General features: G+C 37.7%; 1 protein-coding gene across 1 annotated transcript; it reads right to left on the reverse strand.

The window, feature by feature from the left end:
• Positions 1 to 664: 664 nt before the first annotated feature.
• LOC145991757 (methyl farnesoate epoxidase-like) lies at positions 665 to 19,594 on the reverse strand. The gene is made up of 7 exons (XM_083127810.1): positions 19,423 to 19,594; positions 18,391 to 18,809; positions 13,975 to 14,083; positions 12,908 to 13,088; positions 10,988 to 11,102; positions 2,444 to 2,582; positions 665 to 946 (listed from the first exon to the last, which is right to left on the reverse strand). The coding sequence occupies exons 1-7, from the start codon at positions 19,592 to 19,594 to the stop codon at positions 765 to 767; spliced, it is 1,317 nt and encodes a 438-aa protein (XP_082983936.1). The 3' UTR covers positions 665 to 764.
• Positions 19,595 to 19,946: the final 352 nt, after the last annotated feature.

A 19,946-nucleotide genomic window follows, 5' to 3' on the forward strand; every position in this document is an offset into this window, starting at 1 on the left:
CGAGTTGGCTGGCACAGCCAACGATAGCAAAAAAAAAAAAACAGTGTGGGGTTTTATACGATATATAAAAAAGAGCATTCAAATAAGATAATAATACTGTATTTGTTCCAAGCAGGAAGGGACATATTTCATTCTTAGCTCCGAAGCAGAAATCTTTCCTAATGTTCTCTCTTCTCTCCCCCTTATTTCTCTCTCTCTCTCTCTCTCACACACACACAAACAGGCACGCACAGACGCATATAATACAGTCAGCAGTAGAACAAGAACGCATGTCTTTTTCACTGGGCCTGCCTGTGGTGAATATTTACCCACAATAATATATACAATTGAATATATAAAAATAAACCATGCGTCTTGTAAAGTCACCCATGCACTCGCAATTCGTCGTGTGAGAACCAGAGGGACGTAACTCCATTTTAACAAATTTATAGGAGAGGAAATAATTTATTCTTAGGAATATGTTTGACTTTTACAAAGAGTCAGTTAATTTGAGATATGTGAATCCGCTAAAGTAGACATAGATTGGCCTGAATATTCTAGGAAAACTTCTTACTATTTTTAATTGTAATGGTATAGTTACTCTAAGCGATACTTATATTTGAACAAGTTGTTCAAGATTCAGTCAAGTATTCTGCAGATTGGACGGTCAATTCAATTTACTTCTTCAATCATATTGCGAAACATTAGCAGTATATTCATACAAAACAAAGAATTCTCTTTTACAAATTGTATTAATCCATATTATCCGCACAGATTTCACACCATTAACTTCTCCTCCTGACCAGAGCATGAAAAGTTTTCGGTCGCAACAAGGCTCCCTCTGTGGGTTCAGTCGATGGTGGCGCCTCCGACGGAGGAACGCTGAAGGTAAATCGTTGGAGCAGGATTATGAAGAACAGGAAGAGCGACATCTTCGCAACATTTTCTCCCAGACACCTCCTTCGGCCTAGAATGGAAATAAAAGGGAAGACTTAATTGAAAAATAACAGCAGTACTACTGGTTCTTTTTTTAAGAAAATGGTGTTATGTTGTTTAGATAATTGGCACGCTGTGAACAAATCAGGTTCCTCCAAATAATGATGCGAACTTCAATCTGAAAGAAAATGTATTTACACTTCTCATTGATGTCAGAGTGAATTGTATGTTCCATGCTTGTATTAAAACTTAGCGGCGAGTGATATTCAAAACACCACGGCATTTTTCTCCACCAGCCAACGAGCAGGGACGAACTACAGGGTCCAGTATTCGGAGTGGTTAGCACATCGCGATACGACGCCAGGGGTCCCGGGTTCGAATCCCGACCTGGTCGTGAATGCTCGTGAGTGTCCATTCATCAATTTCATCATATCATCACTCATGCCCATCTTCGTAAATTAGCCAAAAGTTGCACAAAAAGCGAAGTAAAATAAAGCAAATCTGTCAATCAAATATTTCTACATCACACAGTTTCTGCTTGCACTCTTCCCTATCAGTGACGTCGCAAATCAGAACGTCCCAATTCAGGAACTGATTTTCACGTGGAATGCTTGTAGATGAACATTCCCAAATCAGGAACCGCTTCTAATTGAACCATGAGGGGAGGTGCGAGGAGAGGTAAGTACCGGTTTTCGAGAGGTTCTCACAGGACCGGATTAAGACGAAATTGGGCTTGATGCTGAAACAACGAAATACCGTCGATTTTTTTCTGTACACTTAACTTTCAAGGTGAAAAATTTACTACGTCGCACTTACCGAACAATAATAAAGTGGCAACAATCGCCAAGATATTGCAAAAAACGCAACTAAATTACTAAGTAAACTGTTTAACGTAAAATTGACAGCATTAACTTGAAATCTTCGGTGAACAATAAACACAACGACGTTATAGTTACGTCACAGCGCAAGGAATAATAGTAACTGTATAATAAGTAACGCTGTGTCTAGGCGTCCGAAATTGGGGCTCCAAATTTCATTCTAAGATTTATTTTCAGATTAATATAGCAAAAGAAAACTGTTCACCTTTCGCAAAATTCTCGTCTGTTTTCATCTGGGCCTATTTCAGGAATGGGCCTAATGCTTCAGCATTAATAGCACCCACCTTAATCCATCACTGGGTTCTCATCGTTACTGTCGATTAGCATGAAATACCACGTTCATATATCGATTTTCAGAAAAAAAATATTGTGCTTTGTGGGGAATTTCTCCTCTCCTCTAGGTACTATATTTTCAGTATATTGCAGAACTTTTGTTTGTAGGTTAGGTAAATGTGCGTAATGTTAACTATCTCAAACGCCAATTTATCCTCCTCCGAGGGAATTGGTCTTCCTGAGTTGGGAATATATTTAACTCAAATATACAACTGATAAATACCAGTTCCTGTTGTATTTAACCCAACAATTCATTTATATTATTTTTATGGCTACCAATATATATTCAGCCTAGATATCCGCACGGATATATTTACCTCCTCCAAAACCGAACAGTTTATTCTCGTTTATTACTCGTCCATCCTGCAGGAAGCGCTCAGGATTGAATGTTCCTGGATCCTTCCAAATTTCCTCATCCATATGGGTGCTGAATATATTCAGCCAGATGAATGTTCCCTGAAAGAAAAATATTTGCATTCAAGAAACATTTACTACACTTAGGTGTCTTTAGTATAAGTAGTATATTCAGTTACTGACACTTCTGACTTCTCATTGACTTTCCATGGGATCGTTACAGCCCAGAAGCGTCGGTGACTGTTCACAATTTATTTCAGATTCAACTAGTTACAAGTTTGTGTTGCCATATAGCGCCGGCAAACTTTCATAGCGTGTATAGGGCATCACGTTGAACAATATTTCTTAGTAACGTTTTTCGTTTCGACGCTACGCGATGTTGAAACACGGTACCACATGGCTGCATACACGCAGGATACATAGTGTAGATGGCTAGGCATACGAGTGCAGAACGTTTACTCACTGCTGTACTTCACATCCGGTTTCCTCCGTCTAATGGAATGCTTCGACTTGCATAAACAATTCCACAGGAAACGGAGGTTGCAATGTACAGCGGAACTGGCTGCTTTACAGGGTGTTTCAGAGCGACCCAGAGATCGTGTCAAGTTGAAACAAAAAATAGCACCACTAAGTTGGGCCCAAAGAATCCGTAGAAAGTATTTGCAACAGCCCGAAAGCCACCCTTTGTGGTTTTAGTGAGGGGCATATGCCAAGTTCGTGCAATTTTCAAATGGGAAGGGTATGTTTGGAATGCAGATTCGGAAAGGCGGAGAAAAAATACGATTATCATATGAAACATTTGTCTGTACCATCTACCGTTTTCCGTATATATAATGGTTTTGGAAAAAAAAAATTAAAAAAAATAGAAAAAAGGTGAGCCAAATCGAGTATACCGAGCTTAACAATTAAGGTAAGTGCAGCACCATAAGAGTTTCGGAAAGTACAGGACACAAGCTTTCCAACGATATGCCACATGATGACTGTGGGACTAAAAAAGGATGAAACCGCATGACCCAAAAAAGGGGGTCTTAAGTTAAGGTAGGACTCGAAAATTTCAAATGACAAGTAGGGTCGAGTAATACCTCGTTTTAAAGGTCACAGAAAACGTGAAAAGGATGTGAACATGATTTTGTAATCCACTGACCGGTTTCAAAATGGCGACCAAAACAATTCCGACCCCTGAAGTTGGTGTTCCAAAGTGAGGAATTACGTACGTAAATAGCAAAACACAAACACTGGACAGAGTACATGAGATCCTGTACAAAGAATGCCAGCGGAATAGCTGTTTATTCGTGACAAGGTTTCTAAATGGTTACTGGTTCGCTACCATTGTCAGACCATGCCACCCGGCACATGTAACGTCAGTGTACTGAACGTCCGGGTGAGAGGTTTGTGGTTTCGTATTAGTACATGCCTCTGTGAGTGTACAACATGCAGTGAGTAGAACTTCAGGTCCATTGTGTACGAGTAGGAATAAGCATAAGCTCACGTGTTGGGTAGGCTGCAGTACACAACACAGCATGCTGGCCCAGTAGACAAATTACAAAGTACGCCAATTGCCGGTACGTCCAGTTCCATTTGACTGCACGTACACTGTTCCCACTTCCCGGTTCAACAAAGGCAATCGGAAAGTACCACGGGTCGAGGTGTGACGAGCTCTCCTGCATAGCAGTCGGTTCCATTGTGCTTCCACTGATAAAGCGAATACGCCCCTTTCAATCTTGGTCTCATTCACCGTTGTCTGTTACAAGTGGTTTCATCGTCGAAGGCATTGTGTGATTGATTGATTTGGTGTTTTAAGTCCACTTTATGCACAGTAAGGCTAATCGAGACTGGACCTACAGTGTAAAGTGGGATCCGAACCACTATGTGCCTCCACCAGGTATCGAACCCGTGACCCCTTGATTACAAGGGGACGACGCTACCACTGCGCCATCGGGGAGGCCTGAAGGCATTGTGTGGTACCTCAGGACGTTCTTTGGTGCATTCCTCGCGGGTAGTGTGCATTCCTGTACTGAATTCGCAGTGGCAAATTGTTGAATGTGAACTAATAATGCCTTTCACGAGCGAAGAAGCATTTGATATGCTCATGGTGTTGGGTGAATGCCAACGAGATAGTTCTGCTGCTGCTCGTGTGTATGCTGCAAGGTATCCGAATCGTTTCAAGACATGTTTTTCGCACCCTTGCCGATCGTGTACGCACAAGGGGCAATGTTCAGCCTTCTAGCAGTCACAAACATGAACGCATTGCTCGGCCTGTTCGAGATGAGAGGTCTGCTGGTGTACTTGCAGCCTTCCATCTCAATCCTCACGTGAGCATCAGGCAAGTTGTTCGTGATTCTGGTGTCAGCGCAAGTAGAGTGAGAAGGATTTTAAAGGATCACAGATTTCATCCGTATCACGTGTCCTTGCATCAGAAGCTAAATGGTACTGATTTTCAAAGCAGGCTAGACTTTTGCATGTGGTCTCAAGCTCAAGTGAATGCATATGTTCGATTCTTTGACGAAATGTTGTGGTCTGACGAGGCTACATTTAAAAGTGATGGTCAGATAAATCGGCACAACATGCATTACTGGGCCCCCGAAAACCCACGGTGGATGTAAGAGGTTGATCATAAATGTAGATGGTCTGTGAATGTGTGGTATGGAATCATCGGCGCACGAATAATTGGACCTAATTTCTTTCAAGCGAGGCTTACGGGTGTTGTGTACCGCACATTGCTTCAAGAACAATTGCCCAGTCTTCTCGAAGACGTCCCCTTACACATCAGAACACACAAGTGGCTACAACAAGATGGCTGCCCAGCACATTTTGAGCTCACAGCGAGGAATCAGGTGAATGCAATGTTTCGTGGTCGCTGGGTAGGTACAGGTGGGCCTGTTCCCTGGCTTCCTAGGTCACCAGACTTAACATGTTTAGATTATTACCTCTGGGGACGACTGAAAGAAATCGTTTACCAAATTCTCTCTACAAGGAGGGACGACATTATCGAGCGCATAGTTGCTGCATGCAGGCAGATTAGTGAGGCAGAAGTTATTGCAGCACAATGTGATTTCAGTGTCTGTGTGCAGAAATACATTGAGACCTAGGGAAGACATTTCGAACATCTACTGTAAGTTGGTAAATGTACATCACACTGGGTGCGTTACGTATTATTCTCGTTTTCGTTGTTCATTTGTTTCATATTACTGTTTCGTTTTCCTTATCAACAATTCAGATAGGCCTATTTCTCTTGTCAAACAATGATTTGGCAATCAATTGTGAGAAAAGGACCTTTTCCGTTGGCGAAGCAGCCGTTAAACACGCCAACGAATTCTTTATTCTGCGTGACAGTAAACCATTCGTTGCCAATCATAAGCCTGGAGAAAGTGTGAAGGGCGGTCAAAGTTTCAGCTCAAACAAAGCTTACAGTAGTACGGTGTTTCAAGAGCGGACCCATTACCATAATTCTTTGTACAGGATCTTATGTACTCTGTCCAGTGTTTGTGTCTTGCTACTTACGTACGATATTCCTCACTTTGGAAAACCAACTTCAGGGGTCGGAATTGTTTTGGTCGCCATTTTGAAACCGGTCAGTGGATTACAAAATCATGTTCGATATCCTTTTCACGTTTTCTGTGACCTTTAAAACGAGGTATTACTCGACTCCCCTTGCCATTTGAAATTTTCGAGTTCTTCCCTAACTTTAGACCCCCTTTTTTGGGTCACGCGGTTTCATCATTTTTTAGTCCCGCAGTCATCATGTGGCATATCGTTGGAAAGCTTGTGTCCTGCACTTTCCGAAACTGTTATGGTGCTGCACTTATCTTAATTGTTAAGCTCGGTATACTCGATTTATCTCACCTTCCTTTTTTTGCAAAACCATTTTCTACACGAAAAACGGTAGGTGGTACAGACAAATGTTTCATATGTCAATCATATTTTTCCCCGCCTTTCCGAATCTGCATTCCAAAAATACCCTTCCCATTTGAAAATTGCACGAACGGGGATTGTGCCCCCCCCCCACTAAAACCACAAAGGGTGGCTTTTGGGTTGTTGCAAATACTTTCTACGGATTCTTTGGGCCCAACTTAGTACTGCATTTTTTTTGTTTTAACTTGATACGATCTCCCGTTCTCGATCAAAAGGTAGTGTCTGGGTCGCTCTGAAACACCCTGCATATGCGAAGCGTGCCCTATGGAAGGTCTCCTTTTTAGTTACGAATTAGTTGTTGAATCATTGGTACTGGCAGTTAGTGCCGCTGCCAGGAAGCAGAGGTAAGTGCTGGTGCATACCTCAGCCACCTATCCTTCTTCTCCTACTCATATTTGTTTGTCCAGTAAACAGTAAACACCATCTGACTTATTCTAATTTCTCACGTAGGCTTGTAGCGTTGATACGACGTGTTAAAAAGCAAAACGTTACTGGAAAAATTTGTTGGTCTTTATTCTCTATACAGTGTGAAAGATTGCTGACGTTGTTCGGTGACACCCTGTCGATTGCCAAGAAAATATTTTGAATAATGTACTAAAGAATTGAAACAGTTGCACGTTATGACCATTGTAGAAGAAATGTCAAATCAGCATTATATTCTGCATGCTAGGGTTGGCGTCATCGCTGTAAATAAATAATTAGCTTAAATGAGCACAACGTACAAGTTTACTTTATTCTTAGTCACTGTGGTAGGCGGGAAGGGCGGGTTGATGAGGCCACAGCCCCTCCAAAATTGGGAAAAAACAACATTTTCAAATGAACGCAGTAAATAAGTCAGGGAAAAGAAAAGGTGGTAAATACAAAGTTCCATACCAATTCCGTTTCATAATAGCTTTCAAAATGAAGGTTCAAAATGGTAATTAAGAAATATGTTATGGTGCAGTGTCCTACCCAGGATGTTTGGAAAGGGGAGGGTGCATAAGAACGTACATATTGTTTTTAATAGTAAGCCCTCACTTTGTCATCTTTTCCTGACTTTCATGTTTTTTTTCTTTTTACGAATACTGGGTCAAAGATGGGGTATGACGTCCACCAAACACCCATCGGGCATATGCCACTCTTATTGTGTATCCATTTCGAAAACAACTGCTTATGCCAATGTTCTTTGTTCTTGGGGAAATATTAACAAGTGGGGCAAGGAAGGGTAAAATGGCCACTCTAAGGTTTGATGAATTCAGCAAATTTATAGAAACATAGACCAATAGTAAGTATAATGACTTTGCTTCCAATTTCTATTTTTTTTAGTTCTTGTTGTTTAGAAATGTACACGTTACTTTTTTTAAAAAAAGTACGAAGTGGTCACTTTTCCCGCCTAGGTTGGACAAAGTGGCCAGCCCCTTCCCATTTTACCTGCATAGGCAAATGAAAAATCACATTGATTCAGAGTGTGTATTTAATCAACACAAGCTGAAGTAATACACATTAAAAATAAGTATTATGTTTTTTAAATATCGTATCAATCAATAACAAATATCACGCTACTTCAATCAAAAGTGCAGCTTACATACTCCAAGTCATCACTGGGTGTAAACGTTCCCCAAAAATCTGCCAGTTTTTGTAGATTTTATACCCAATGAAGAAGCAGAAATTCAACAAGGAAGTATAATAGTGTTTACACTTCACCTCTGTACACTTGCATTACAGAATGTACATGTCCCCTCCTAAAAGGTCATTCCGTAGTGTTTACGAAAGTGCATTTTTATGTGACATGTAATGAATCACATTCAACTCTACAACTTTCATGTAAAGCATTTTTACACCCACAAAGAAGTGTGTGCAACCTGTCTTTTAACGCCATGCACAGGAGTGTACTCAGTGAGTTTCAACATGGTTTAAGTGAATATGCTGCATGACAAAATCGTGTTTCGCCAGTGTCTACAATTTTGTCGACAGTTTCTTACTTAGTATCTTGAAAGAAACGTTGAAATGAAAATCTGTGTGCAACCAGTTGTGCAACTTTTGCACGGGAGTGTACCATGTGAAAATCTTTAAAAGTCGTTTATTCATCATTAAGTACACCGAACAATACTGATCAACAGTGCTTTTAACACATGCCCTTGTCGATCGTTTTCTTATCAGCTTTAAAGAAAACATCGAAGCAAAATTGCTAAGTGCATCAACCTCCAAAGAGAAGTCTCACAGTAACTCGACGGCATGTTTACCCACAAGTGTACATGTGTGCTTCATGGATTCCAAATATTAATTCATACTTACATCCATAATTCCAGTAGTGCCGAGAGTCATAACAATCCACTGAATCGTGACACAACTCCAAACACTTCCAGTGAATGCGTGTGCATCGCAATATAAAACAACAAGAACCAAAGTGGAAATATATTTATTATACACACACACACAAACACTACGTAGTGTATCCACGAATTTACGGTACTTTTTAACTCAAGTTAAAATATGTGTCATGTGAGTCCACTTGTGTTGACTACTAACGCACACGTGTGTTCACGCCCCCTTTTGGCCACCTCAGGTCATAAGCAGACATCATTGTTGCTTGGTCACACCTTTAACATGTTGCGTCAGTTATGTCAGTGATCATCACATGTCAATCTTCCGCAGCCATTACAAAATTGACGGTACGCTCATTCCATGCATGATCATGTGAGCGAGTATCAAAGTGCAAGTTAAGTACTGTGCTATTATTTTTTTTTTACTAAGCAAAGATGCGAGCTTGTTATTTGTTTTTCTTACGGCCAGTTACACCAGACAGTAAATTTATGCCTATGGCCAGTTCTCGCGTCTGAAGTATCGCCAAGTATTTACACAATTACTATTCTGTTATCTTAATTTTTTTCTTTTCGGTTTTGGCGGGAAAATATGGTTTTATTTCATTTTTATTTTTCTATATTTTTAATAAAACTTCGATTTATAAGGATAGATCAACATGGATACGTTAAATATAAATTTCAATTCTGGATTTTTTTCCCAGAGGGGGTAATCGTATCAATCTCCTCTAAATTGAGATTTATAGCTAGCCTGAATTCATAACCCCTGTCGCCAGCCGTTGATCTCTCAGGCATTCAAAGAATGTCACATCAGTAATTTTCAGATCCTTCCCGGTCTATTGGAGTTAAGGTGCTGATCAGCTGGTATTTCAGGGCAACGACCAGGGAAGGAGGAAAGAGAACAAATCAGAGAGCAACGTGTGGTGTGGGGTCTTTTGCCTGGAATCGCCGAACAAGAAGGAACTGAGGACATTGAGCGATCAAACACGTTTCGATATGAACAGCTATCAGCGGGGAATTGTATCATCAGAGACAGACAGGTATTGTTACTTCCAACCATGTTGATCTAGACTTGAAGGTATAAATCCGAAAGCTTGTGTTTTGTCATTTCCAAGTGTGTAGTTAGTACCTCTCGCCCATTACCATTAGGCTTACCTTCAAGGGCGAGTGCTCAAATAGGTAAGGAGGATGAATGATTAAGCGAGTTACATCACCCCCCTCAATGGTTAAGGTTCTTGGTTCGATCCCACGTACTCAGAGTACGTTACGGTATTATTTTAAGTAGGAAATCTTTACAAGATAAAATAAATAGTAATTCGTAATCAATAGCCTATTAATAAAGGATTAGGCGTAGACCAAAATTCGTACTCAAACTCATCATCTTCTTCGTCACAACTGGCGCACACTTCATGTGGGAACTTCTTACATTTTAAACATCTAATCCAACCATCATTGCCTTTCGAGTCTGTCTCTTTCGTGGCCACTTTGCCCGCAATGACATTTACTATTATCTAGCTATAATCAACAATTTGTACCACTTAGCTAAAATCAGACTTGCGAGAAAACAATAAAATGAGTTCACATCTAGAAAAGTGCAGCCTCCCGCTTCAAAGTCACAGACAACACTGACTGTTTCGCCCGGCTCCCGCGTAGCGGAAGCGCTTTACAACGAAGAAAACTCACGTGGCCACTTTGCCTGCACTGGCCACTTTACCTTTCCGTCCCCTATATGCTATAAATGTATAAAATAAATGTGAAACACGGAAGATTGCTTTCTTGATTCCATGAAAAAACTATTTCAATACAATTAGGCATGATTGGTCAAGTTACAAGAAAAATTGAATTATATATGATGAATTCCGAAGTCCATTTATTCTTTCAATGCCATTTACGGTAACACCATCGTGATACTTTATGTAAAAATTTGTAACGTGCAAAAATCCCATATCCAATATCGACATCAACACACTCATTTCTGAACCTAGAACTACGGAAATGTGGATGTTGTATAGATTTGCCCGGAAACATAACTTCACAATATAAATATATTCACAACCCTCAGAATAAACGATACAAAGATAAACCACAATATCTCACTATATCTTAGAAACAGAAAGGTTTATAATTCTGAGAACGTTACAATGGAGCATATAATTTCTTGAGGAATATGAATAGCGTACAGATTACTCTGTTGGGATAAAGATCAAAGACAATAAGAAAAGTGCTCGTCAACTGTGGCTAGAAATCGCATAAAGACGGTGTGAGCCAACAAAAGAAGAACAAGAAGGAACTTACTTTTGGTATTGTGTAGTTCATAATTTCTAAGTCCTCGACAGATAATCTTGGCAGTATCCAAATAGCTGGTTTAATTCTTTGCACCTCCAGAAGGGTTGCCACTGTGTAAGGTAATCTAAAATGCAACAGTGAAGACTATTATTAATATTGTGCATTAGAATCACATGAAAAACGAAATGAATGGGTTATACATAAATGTAAATGGTTAATAACTGACATGCACGAAAAATAAACTCTGTAGAAGCAATGGGACAGTGAAGGCCTACCAAGGACGATGTTTTATTGGATGAAGCCTGAAGCGTGACCAGCTTATGGAGTCCCATCAAATCTGTTATCTGGCTTTCGAGACCTGATTGTTAACGGGAGCGGGAAAGTCTTCAACACAAGTCTATCTTTGTTTTCTATGAATGAGATTATGACAGACACTTGCCGTGTCCGAAATGTGCAAGACCATGCTTGAAGGAAGCATACTTAGCAAATGGTCTCACAGTTCAGTCTTTAAGCCTTGGACTAGGATCAAAACCTTTTGAATTACACTTTGTCTGCAGTGTCTAATAGATCAGTAGTTAAAACTATGGACACATTGTTTTCTCCGCGTTATAAACACATACATCTCACAAAAGAAATAACATAGTATTTTAACATGTTCTTATACTTACATTTCTACACAATAGAAGAACTACAACAAACACCTGGCTGCAGTGGCAACGATTGGGTAGCAAAACTGGGGGAGGGGGCAAGAACACTTTACTTTCCCTTGATACATAAGGTTTAGCATAGTGCGGGAGCAAAAGTGGCAAAAAGTGGGGAGCAACTGCCCCCTCTCTCCCTTCCCCCAACCACCACCATTGCCTGGCTGACTTCCATGATTTCAAACAAGTAAACAACGAGCGAACAAGTGTAGCAAATGAGTCTGCAGTCTGCAATGTCGCGTACAGCATGCTGCCTGCTCGATTGCTTGTTTAATTGGCTCTTTCGAACTGCACTAGGGACTAGGGACTTTCAAGTCTGATTTTTTGGACCATTGTCTTCATTTCCAGTAAAATATTATTGCCGAAAACAGGAGTTTCAAGGTTTGAAAATTTGAAATGTCAAATTGTAATCAAGTGCAATCAGAATGTAATTGTTCTTTAATTAAAAAAAACAGCAGTGTGAAGTAAAAAAGAGTGTTTGTAAGAATTCAGAATTTCATTTGTATTAAGTGCTAAATCGTGTAAGCCGAAGAAAGAATAAATATCTGCTTACATGAAGGGTTTTTGCAGTAACTGAAAGAAGAAAACAATTAAGACAAAGCCTTGCTGTTTTTCAAAGCGCATATTTATTTGCATATTTTGCGCTTTTAATGCATATATGCATTCATATTTTAGTTATTCTAAGTTCATAATTATCCGGGCCCTAATCATGACACAATTTCAACGGACACCGAATCTTAAAAGATTCGAATTATGAAGATCGCAGTATCGGATTCAAGGTTCCGTACTCAAATTTCGAACACTACGGTACGGATTCGCATGCCCATGCTAAGTAGATGGAATTGCTTGCCCAAGATCTCTGTGGAGGTTGTGGCAAGGACAGCTGATATTTTTTTCATATACAAGGTTTAGCATTAATAGGCCCTCCTATTCGCCACTAATCGCTTCCACTTCTCATGATTGTCGGTAAGAAGGTTTATCTTAGGTTTATCTTAGGTTTATCTTAGGACCAAAAGAAGATAAGAGTAATAATTGGGAACAGAGTTGCGACAGTTAGCTTTTCTCCCACGTTACAAGTTTTCAAGTTAAGGTCGCATATGAAATTATGAATGCATGTACGTGTGAGTGTATGTATGTGTGTGAAAACGACTTCCACCACTGAGAATCTTCTCTGCAAATAGGGCACTGAAAACTCATAACATAAATATAAAAACATTTTTCTTATTCCCTTATCATATCAGAAGCTGATGGAAGAGTATCCATCCCCAACTCTCGGTCTATCTCTTCCTGAACCTTTCTCTGTACTTCAGGGTGAACAATCATGTACAAGAACGCAAAGCTCAATGTTGTGCTAGTTGTAAAGACACCGGCCTCGAATAAATCGTAAGTGATATTGTTAATATCTTCATCTGGAATTATACAAATAAAATATAATATCATTTGGGAATTATTAATTATTTTCTATAGTCACTGATTTTAGATTGTTAGTTTTATACATATTTACTCTCTTTACATTTGCGTGAACGTTTAAAGAAATTTATAATTCTATAATATTATTTGGAAATTTTAATATTCAAGAATTTTTTATGTGCCAGGTGACATCATAATAATAATAATAATGTGTTCACCTGTGTATAATACACTAATGGAAGTCTGTTAAAAATATTTTTTTCTCTGTACACACAAATTAGTTAAATGCAACAAACATTATCCTGATTCTAATAATTTATTTTTATTTGTTTCATGGTGGAATATTAAATCTTGTACGACTTTGAAAGATGATACCGTGATGAATTTACTGGACGTCCCAACGACTCAAATATGACTTGTATTTTGCTTTCAGCATATCTTGTACAGTCACGTCGTTTTACCACAGAAAAACGTATTATAATTCGTTTATCTGTGGGTTTTCCTAAACATTAAAGCAATAAAGTGTTTCAAACGGACTTCTACTTTATTCGAGCCTTCGTCAGCCCTACCATGAGAATACTTCACTCCAGGTCTTTCAGTGTCTTCATTCTTTCGACTGGAGGAGCATCAGGTAGGTAATTGATTGCTCTACAAGGAATAGCAATAACAATAAAAGGCTAAATAAGATAAGGGAAATGTATCGTGAGATATCTTCTCTCTCTCTCTCTCACACACACACGCAACTACACACAAACACGCACACACAAAAGTGCACCTGGCAACATATTGAGTTGCCACGTCCGAGAGTGTATATTCCACCACAGTGCTTAACGAATACAATAATAAATTAGAAAAATGTTAAATATTGATTTTAACAAACAATACCAGATAGATTAACATCTTTGTTTTGTTCTCTAGCCTCGAGTAGGCCTTCTATGAAATTTTGGAATCCAATCTTTTCTTTATTCTCTTTTCTATATTCTTCCAGTATCTTCTGCAAAGAAAAGCATAATGAATTAATAAATTTTAGAAAGTAAGCGAAAACAATTAACAACAGTCCCTAGTTAAGGTTTATGCTTAGAATTTCATTACAGTATCGTTTCTTCTTTAATGACATAATTTCGAAAATTATGTCTAAAATTTGAAATATACATTGACTTCATAGATGATTGATCGGCAAGGTATCTCATAACTTTACAATAATTATAACAAGTGATTAAAGAATGCTGACCAGATTCGAAATTACACTTACTTATTTTATGCTGCCATTTGCAATCAATACACAAACGTAGACACCAAAACTGATAACCTAGTCGTCAAATTCGGTTCAGTGGAAGAGAACCAGACACTATCATACTTGTTGAACAACAGAAAAACTAAAATTCTACCAATTTTCTAGAACGAAACATTCAATATGAGTTCGTCAAAACTGAATAGAAAAAAAATCTCTTTTGATGTAAACGATTGGTCAAAAGTGAGTAGTAGGGAAATATATGTATGTGAAAGCGATTTGTGCGATAAAGAGTTCCTGAAAATCTATTTGTTTCAGTGTAAGAATAATAATTGTTATCGAAAAGTAAACATAGTTTCATCCTGATAAGTTATAAGTAAATTTATGCGTTTGTATGTAGTACAACATTTAATTATATAGTAGTTAACAAGTCTATGTTCAACCAGTGCGAAGTATACGACATTTAAGAATTTGTGAACATAGCTGAATGGTAATGTTAATTACATGGATACCGACCTTATAACTATTACATTCCTTTATTTAGCAATAATAAATTTTGATTGTTATTTACATGTATGTACGTATTATTGCTCATACGTTGTCAGAAATTGTGCAGTTCAAAGTGCAAAAGTCACGTCTTTAACACATTTACTATCTAGTCACAGTATTCACTAACTTCTTCATGCTATGTTCCAGTTTACCAGAATTATGTTCTTGAATGATATACATGACGTGAAAGAAATATAATGTACATCGTACATCAATAGAATTTTACGACTTTTTTGAATTTTATTAGCTTATTTTATAAATATATTGTAGATAATTTTATATCTGTACTCAGGAACGGATGTTTTATTTTCCCTTCGTCGATTATTTCTGTCAAAAACAGGAAGATCGTTTTGATTATTACGATGTAGTTAGCGAACTATATAAAAACGTACTTGTGTCACTAACATTTAAGATATTTAGAAATGTAGACAAGTTTCTAAAGAGAAAATTTACTATTCAAAGAATAACGATTAGTACATCTGCATAGTCAGTACTTGTGATTTCAAGTAAAACATTTCCTTTATTTACATTTATGCTCTGTGGAAAAGTAGGAGAGTGATATATTATCTCAACCTGTTTTAAATATCACAACTTTCATGTTAGCGAATATTGCATGACACGATTTCAGTACATATCCAGGTACAGTAAATTGTCGTTGTTAGGGATGAATGAAAAACACGCTGATACACAAGTATATTAAAACTTACGCCTTATCCTGAAAAATAACTTGCTTAACTTGTCTCTTGGTTTCTACCATTATCTAGCTTGTTTACCGAAAAGGGATATAACAACAAGGACTTTAGAATACGACATTTTTTTAACAATAATCTCCAGATAGAGCATAAGGTTTATTGTGTCCCCTTGCTTTTTTGCTTTGGACTTCTTAATTAAAGTAAGTTGCTTGGATTAATATTCCAACGAGTTTCATTTTCCGTGTGATCATAAATCCCTTTTCATAGGCTTGAATTACTGTTACATTTAAGATTGTTGTTCTTAGCAACTAGGTATTGCGAATAGGTTAGGCTAGTACGTTTGTTGCATTAGTATTTGTTCACTTTCTCTCTTTGCTTGCATGTAAGATTTTAATGCGAAAAATGATTTTAAAAAAATGTAACCTATAACCAAACCACGGGAACTTGTGCATACAATATTTACCTGATTTCTAGAAAATGAAACATTTATTCAAATTAGACAAGAGAATTAAGTTTCCAAAGTTGGAAAGCTTATTTAATACGAAATTCCAGTCTTACAAGCTCTTTCCTTAACCTTCAGTATGTAAATTTTTACAAAATTATCTTGCATACATAACTTGGACCGTAAGATTTTATTCCACAGCAATTTAATATCAATTATATACTAACAATGGTAATTCTTTACGAACTTACAGTAAATTCCAAATGTAGGATGAAATTTCATCTATATCACCTTTCTTCCTTTGGTAATTTGAAAATTAAAGGTACATTATGCAGAACAGTAAAGATTGAATTTTACTTGTATCAATAGTATTTACGTATTTTTTAATGCCAAATAACATTTAAAATGTTCTTGTGGTGAAAGCAACGTTCTGAACGAATAAGAAAGGACGATTCAGTCAGAAAAATATATATATATTGTACTCTTACAATGCACTTTGTTAAATGTTGTAAATGGACTATACTTGACTAATCCTGTGACGTCACCGAAGCTGGTGTGAGGCCCGTGCATAAGTATCTCGGGGGTCCCGGACAGACATTATCATATTTTGTTCGTTTTTATATTGCTTAGTTCAGTGGCCTTAGAAATCTTAATTATAAATCACTGGATGAGATTTTAATATTAGTTATGTCAAAAGGTTATGTATTATTTTTAGTTTTTGAAAAGGAATATGACTCAGCAAAAATATATACATTGTGGAAAGTCTTAGAACATCAAGTCCAAGTCGCAAAAAGTTAGTAAATTCAATAAAGAACCTTTATGATGCTGCATTAGTGAAAATGAAAATAGATCATGAAAAACCAACAGAAGCCTTTGAAATAAATCAACTATATGGTATTTCTCCATTATTATTTTTTCTTTACATTGATAAAATAATTCAAGAATGGAAATCTTCAAAGCCCTCAGGAATATATATTGACGAAAATACAATTCTACAAACAATAATATTTGAGACGACAGATATTGATAGCAGCAAGTGAAGATAGAACAAAGATGTAGGTTTTCAAACTACAATCAATTATAACAAACATTTCAGAGGATAAAACAAATCCAAATGGTAAAAAAGCATCCTCGAGTAAAATAATGATAAACTATAAAATAATTGAGTAGGTAACAGACTTCGTATATTTTGGAAGTCTTATTTCACAGTGTGAACACTAAAAGATGTCGAGAAAAAATTAATAAAATATAATAGATTAAATAGAAATTTGAAAATAAATTTTGGAAAATATATGAGAAAAGAAATTCAAATTAGATACCATAACATAATTTCAAAACCGGATTTCCTATATGCTAGCGAATGTTGGACTCTTCGTCAACATGGCAAGACTAGAATAAATTGTTACAAATGTGATTTTTGCTCTGTTTAGTAAAGCAACCTTACGAGACAAAATTAGAAGTGAATAAATCTGAAATAAATGGAAGGCCGAAGCAATGGTGGAACAAATTAAAAATATCAGTTAAAGTGGAATCAACATATTCTGAGAATGCCAGTTAGACGTTTGGCTAGAAAATTATTAAATTACAGCCAAAGTAAAAAAAAAAAAAAAAAAGGAAGAAGACCATATCGACGATGGAATAATAACAATAATAATTATCGCAGAACGGCCTTTGGTTACCCAGGCCCGAAAGAGGAATAAAAAGACGAAGAAGAAGTTCAGTAGAGTGGAAACCACTGGAAACTATCTGATAAGGCGGTTGACGTAAACCTATAGCTTTGTAATTAAAATTCTTGCATATGTTTTATATATTTTGTGAAGTTTAGTAAAGTTTGTCAACTAATTTCAAGATTTTGGATAAAATAAATCTACATCTTTTCTTTTTACAACATAATGATACATTCAAGTGTACTATAATGTGGAAATAAACACAATGAAAAGTTGGGTGGTTAAGTTGAAGCCCGACGCAAATATTCTCATCACGATAACTACTGTAAATTCAGAACTCTCGAGTTGACATTCTCATAGTATCTAGTTACTTCAGAGGTTTGATCGTTATTGGATGATATTCAACTTGACGTCATCACACAGTGTACTCTGGGAAGAAATTGGCCCAAAAGATTCGCGTGTGTTAAGGACAGAAGAAATTTCTATTTTTACCATTTTACACACTTTTCATGGTTTCTGTAGGTCTTCGCATAAACGAAATGAATTATGGGTGAAGCTGTTTTATGAATATTATCCATCGACTTCGATGAAAATCGTTGAACGAGTTTAAAGTTGGTCGACTTTCAACTTATGAAACTTGGGAAACTTCTAGCAGTCACTTGACTGCATTGAAGCACATATTCTTGCTTGTGCCAGTATGAAAGAACAACAACACATTACCTGCATGTAATCCCAGAAGAAATCCCTCAGTTCAAGCGCAGACTCGTAACCTGTGAATCTTGGTGCTACGTGCCTCAGAGCAGGAACAGCGTTCAGCAGAAAGGCAGAGTTGTACACCGCGTGGTCGTGAACTCTGAACAGCTCAATGAATCTCTCTATGAAGGGGTCTCCATAACTGAACCTAAAACCGGTAACAATCTGCCACAAGGTGTTGATGACGGGGGTGAAGAATATGTTCTTCATTGTAATTCTCCCTCCTTCCACTGTTTTCGATCTTTCTTCAAGGTGAGATACGAAATGGAGCGCCTCTTCTGCTATGCTCCTTTCCATGACACTTTCACCAAACCCAAGTTCTTTGAGAATCTTCGTGCACAACCTTCTTCTTTCGGCCACTTTCTGTTCGTCAACGAATATGAGGCCTGGAAAGAGACAAGGGTGATAAATATGAATCAACATGACGAATAGATCCGTTTGAAATATGACTTTCCCTGTCCACATGAAAGTACTGGTTTTTCTAATAACGTCCAAGCAGGAATCTCACACAAATGCAATTTGTTAGTTCTAGATTGAATCCTGGAAAGAAGGCATAGATAAAAGGCTGAGATGTGTTGCGTTGAATACACTCAGAAGTTACTTCTAAATTGTTATTAAACACAAACCACTTTTCCAAATTTGAACACTGAATGCATCAAACCTTTGATGAAAAAGTGTTTGAAATATTAATTTTCCAGATCATGTGTGTTGTAATATTAACTCCTTATCTTCAAAGTTTGACCAGTTTAACTTTCTTAGCTTCAATCGTCCCAGAGATATGCACTTGAAAACGCAGTGTTTTGTATAAAAGATATATTTCAAAATTCATATAAAGCGGGCAATTTTTTTTTTCATCCGAAATCCTTGTTTGGTGTTTTACAAAAATAGAATTCACACCAGCTCGCTGAATATGGTGAAAATCCAAGAAGTCTCAGGTCAATAATTGCTTGATTTTACGTTTAATCACCCAAGTAATTACAGTAAAAAGAAGATGCCTACCTTCTCCAGTTTTTCGTATGTACTGATGGACAAGGACCCTGGAACGCCCTCCAGCTTTCTTGTTCGCTAGGACTTCCTCCACTGCAAGTTTTCCATTGACGCCCACCTGCAGAAAATTTGCTGTTTTGATGGCCATCACAGGACCACACTTCTTCACAAATGCATCAAACATATCTCTTCAGGAACCATACTTCATAAAGTAGAGGAGAAACACGTGAATATTCCCCACCAGGGGCAACATTCCAGGTACTGCAAAGGTGAAGGAATGAAAATAAATAAATAAATAAATAAAGAAACCCGCCCCCAAAGGAGCTCGCGGGGATAAGTGGTGCCCGACCTACTCAACCGGCAACTATCCCCCTCCAGCTTTTAACCTCGCCTAGTGCCTCAACTTTGCCTCGTAAGGCTGATTGAGGCGGCCGAGTTTGGTTGCAGCCAGAGGATAGCCCTCCTCTGAGAGTCAAATCCAGGTTTAGCTGGATGTGGCCCCTTTGAGGAGACTTCCATTCATGCAAGCATGCACT

Source organism: Lepisma saccharinum, chromosome 8, assembly GCF_977018435.1.
Source record: "Lepisma saccharinum chromosome 8, izLepSacc3.1, whole genome shotgun sequence".
NCBI lineage: Eukaryota > Metazoa > Arthropoda > Insecta > Zygentoma > Lepismatidae > Lepisma > Lepisma saccharinum.

What these genes read in the sequence shown, in the direction of transcription:
- LOC145991757 (XM_083127810.1), bottom strand. Translation starts at nt 19,594, where the DNA reads ATGTTTGATGCATTTGTGAAGAAGTGTGGTCCTGTGATGGCCATCAAA. An exon ending in CATACGAAAAACTGGAGAAG is followed by an intron (nt 18,810 to 19,422) that starts GTAGGCATCTTC and finishes GTCTCTTTCCAG; the next exon opens with GCCTCATATTCGTTGACGAA. An exon ending in CAAAGATGTTAATCTATCTG is followed by an intron (nt 13,089 to 13,974) that starts GTATTGTTTGTT and finishes GTATAATTCCAG; the next exon opens with ATGAAGATATTAACAATATC.